At 44.3% G+C, this 4,020-nt stretch overlaps 1 protein-coding gene across 1 annotated transcript; it reads right to left on the reverse strand.

Moving 5' to 3' along the window:
• Positions 1-66: 66 nt before the first annotated feature.
• On the reverse strand, positions 67-1,564 carry LOC106536428 (probable G-protein coupled receptor 176; the record flags this gene model as incomplete). Its single annotated transcript, XM_014033711.1, is given in 1 exon segment — positions 67-1,564. A coding segment is annotated over 1 exon segment (1,222 nt), but the record flags the coding sequence as incomplete, so codon positions are not given.
• Between the last annotated feature and the right edge of the window lie 2,456 nt (positions 1,565-4,020).

The raw sequence follows: 4,020 nt of genomic DNA on the forward strand, positions 1-4,020 counted from the left end.
AATAAACCAAAATACAGTTTCAAAGAAAATTAATTCAGATACAAAACTTTAAATTCAGTTTCAATTTAGTGAAATTTGTTTTCAAACCAATGAATTCAGTTTAAATTATGCACATTCAGATTCAATTCCTGCTGGCACAAAAATTATCCCATAAAACATGATAAATATTTGATATCAAAGATTTTCAGCCAGCAGAACCCTGGCTGATCAGGTTTTACTTCTTAAGGTGAAAAACCAGCATTTCTAGAAAAGCTACAACTTCAAATCTTAAAAAAGTTTGAAGAAATGATAAAAAACATGGGATCTGCTGGCRTGTTCCCTGTGGAACACCAGCAGACCCGTTCATGGATCCACGATGGGAATGGTGCTGACCTTGTTGTTCCTGCTGATGCGGCGTTCGGGCCTCTGCCTGGGCAGTTTGGTTTGGATCAGTTCCTCCGGCGTGTTCCCCAGTGGAGGCAGGAGCCTCTTCTTGCTGTTCCTGGTCTCAGGTAACCACTGAGGCGGCAGCTCGAAGGGTCCGAACCCGAACTGTGTGGAGTCCTCGGCCTCTGTCGGCGTAGCGGGTGTGGCGGGCGCCACCTGCGACGAGGAGGCGTACGCACACGCATGAACGGGGGAGGCCCGAGGAAGTGACGGAGGCACCTCCTTTGTAACGACAAGTCCTCCTCCGGGGTCCTTTGTGGTTTTGACCTCGCCTCTGAAGCTGCCGAGTCTTGACCCGGACTTCTGGTYCTCTTTGTGGCCTGAGCAGTCCCCGGAGCCCCGAGAGCGGACCTGATTCTCAGCATCCTCCTCCTCTTCCTCCTCAGGTCTAAAGATCTGCTGCTGGCCGATGTTAAACATCTCCAGAAGCTGGCTCCCGGAGCGACCCGCCGTCTCCAGTCCCACAGGCTCCCCGATGACCCCGTCGCCCCCCAAGGATGCCAGCCCCCCCACGCTGACGGTGTTGCGCCGACTGTAGCGCCTGTGGATCCTGGACAGCAGGTCCAGGCAGCGGTGCCGTGCCGAGCGGTTCACAGCCAGGAACAAGACGGGGTTGGTGAGGAGGGACACCTTCGGGAGCCAGAGGGCCGTGAAGTACAACGAGGCGGGCAGCGCTTCGGGGTCCGCCAGAACGGTGCGGTAAACCACCAGGGCCCCGTAGGGGGCGCTGCAGGCCGAGAAGGCCAGCACCGCGGCCAGCAGGGCGGCGTGGAGCTCGGCTTCCCTCTGCGACACGTACGGGATGGAGATGCTGTTCTGAGGCGTGCGCAGCGCCGCGATGATCACCTTCTTCTTCTGGCTGGCGCTGAGCGCCCTGCGGATCAGCAGCAGGAGCAGGAAGACCAGGGCCAGGGGCGAGACCACCGTGGTGAGGGTGTAGATCAGGACGTAGACCACGTGGCCCAGGGAGCGGGCGTGGTCGTCGGAGCAGGAAGAGCTGACGTACACGTCCGTCACGTTGGTCACGGCGAACACGGGGAGGCTAGCCACGATGGCGTGGACCCAGATGTAGACGACCAGATCTCGAGATCGTGCGTCAGAGATTTTCCTCTCTAATGGATACAGCACAGAGTAGTATCTGCAGACAGAAACACAGCAGGTTCTGGTGTGTGCCCGGTTCAGCTGGGACAAAACGCCGTCTGTTGGAGTCCTGCTAATAAATAAATCCCCTCTAAGAGGAAACACAAAGAAACGACTAAACAAGGTGGAATTTTAAAACCTGAGTATAAATACCCACATCAGTAACTACAGCTGCAGCTGGTTCTGGTTCTGTTTATCATCGATCTGCCACAGAGGTGAAGCAGAGGTAACGACTCCTGCCAGGATTTCTTCATTTGTACTGTTAGCAAAATATCCCATGAGCCAGTGGCAACMAAGTTAATCACATGAAGATGGTGAACCCAAACTTATACAATGATAACAATATTTCTCTGAATACAAGYTTTAACTGATCTGACTGAGGTGAACTTTCATCCCTCTGAGCACATTTATGCTTCTGTGTTTTAAAGGGTTAACAATCACTTTAGAGAAATTGCATTTTTGCAGAAAATGCTGGTGTGAATGCTTCCTGCTGAAACYTTCAGCTGAAAGCTGCTGAAACTGAGCTGAAAATATTTAAAGTGCTAATGTGAGCTCACTTTGAAAAGCTGAAAGAAGCAAAAAAAAGCCTGACTTTGCAGAAAAACAGTAAAAAGGAGCACATAACTAGTTGAAAACAGCTAAAAGCCAAGAGCTAAAATATCTGAATATAGCTGAAAACATCTAAGAAGCATAAATAGCACAAAGTAGCAGAAAAAAGCACAAAAGTCGACTGAAAATCGACAGCTAAAGTAGCATAAAATAGGCTAAAGTTAGCACCCAGATAGAGAAAGTGTAAAAAAATGTTGACACTAGCAGTAAAAATGCATATAATTACAAAAAAGTGATCATTTGTAATACAACAGCTAAAACAGCCGAAATTTTCAGTAAAACAGCTAAAAAGTAGCTGGATTTTTTAAGATTAGCACAAGGAGCACATGTTTGCTGAACTCAGCTGAAAAAAGTTGTAATAGCTACAAAAAATGTGTATTTAGCTTAGAAATCTAACTTTAGCTAACAGCAGCTAAACATTAGCTAAAATTTCAGCAAATAGCTGAATATAGCAGAAAGCATCTGTAAGAAGCTAAAGAGCACAAACTAGCAGAAAAAACACTAAAAATAAGAAAAGGCAGAAGAATAGCGAAAAGAAGCAAAATTTTAGCTGAAAAAGCTAAAATTAGTAAAAAAAAAAAAAGGTAGCTAAAATTAGCACAAGAATGTGAAAAAGAGCAGAACCAGAACAAAATGTGTCAGGTTCTGTAAAGATTTAGAAACAATTTTAATGATTTTAAGGATGTTGAAAACAGCTCTGTTCGTTTTTAATGGCAAAGAAGTGGCTAAAAAAAGGTGAAACAGCTAAAAACGCATAAAAAGCTGAAATACCAAAAGTCCTAGCAGCCCTCACATGAATGAGCTGAACATTTTGATATATGAATTGTTGAAATAACAAAGATTGTGGAACGAGTTCGATGTTTAAAAACTGATCTCAGTGTTGTGAAGCGTCAAACAATAAAAAAATTAACTTTTTTAATATTTTTGTTTGAAAAAGGATCTGATGCAGGAATTTAAATTACATGTGTGAGTTTTTAAAACACCATAAACATCTGACGTTACAGAAAACCCTTTTTGTGCTTTAATGAGCAAAAATCCCACATAAAGACCCTATTATTGTTTTTTTTAACCCTTCACACACACAGCTGTAACTGTGCTGTGGTATCAGCCTGTTTCTGTATGTGCAGCCCTGATTGYCCTCCTAAACAATAAATATTTAATGGTTTTTATAATATTCTGAGTTCAGTTGCCATGGAGCCGACTAAAACTGTAACACAGCAGAGCCGAGGCTGAGAAACAGAATCTGAGTGTAATCTCTTTAAAAAATAAAGAGTTTTTCCTTAAACACCAGATTAAATCTGATTAGGTTTCAGAAGGTGGAGGGAGTAAACTTTGTCCACTGGTGCATGAGATATTAAACAAACAGCTGACCTGATTGGCTGATTATTCTTTTCAGGCTCTATATTATTTGTTAAAGGGGGAGGGGTATCATGTAACTTTACATCATGTTTTAATGTCGTTCTCTCATCAAACACATACGCAGAGAGTTGATTTGACTCATTCATGCATGTCTGAAGAATCCTTGAACCTCCTGTGAAGCTGCTTAAATGCTTGCCGGTACAAAGCTCCGCCTATTCATACAAAGCTCCTCCCAGGAGCTCAGTCAGCAGCCGAGCTCCCGCCCAACACCCCTCCCTGCAGATCCACCAGATTAGTGATTCGTATCTTAAAAACAGTGGATGTTCATGATTTCATTGAAAACACAGCTTTATAATGATCTTTATAATTTCTTCCTAAAAGGTATCAGTGTCCATGTATGTAATCATTGATTTATATTACTGAATTAGACATGGCCTAAAGCCGCTATAGCTAACGACGCGCCGTCATAGCAGCCATTGCTATGCA

The sequence above is a fragment of the Austrofundulus limnaeus genome, unplaced genomic scaffold, assembly GCF_001266775.1.
Source record: "Austrofundulus limnaeus strain Quisiro unplaced genomic scaffold, Austrofundulus_limnaeus-1.0 Scaffold1812, whole genome shotgun sequence".
Lineage (NCBI taxonomy): Eukaryota > Metazoa > Chordata > Actinopteri > Cyprinodontiformes > Rivulidae > Austrofundulus > Austrofundulus limnaeus.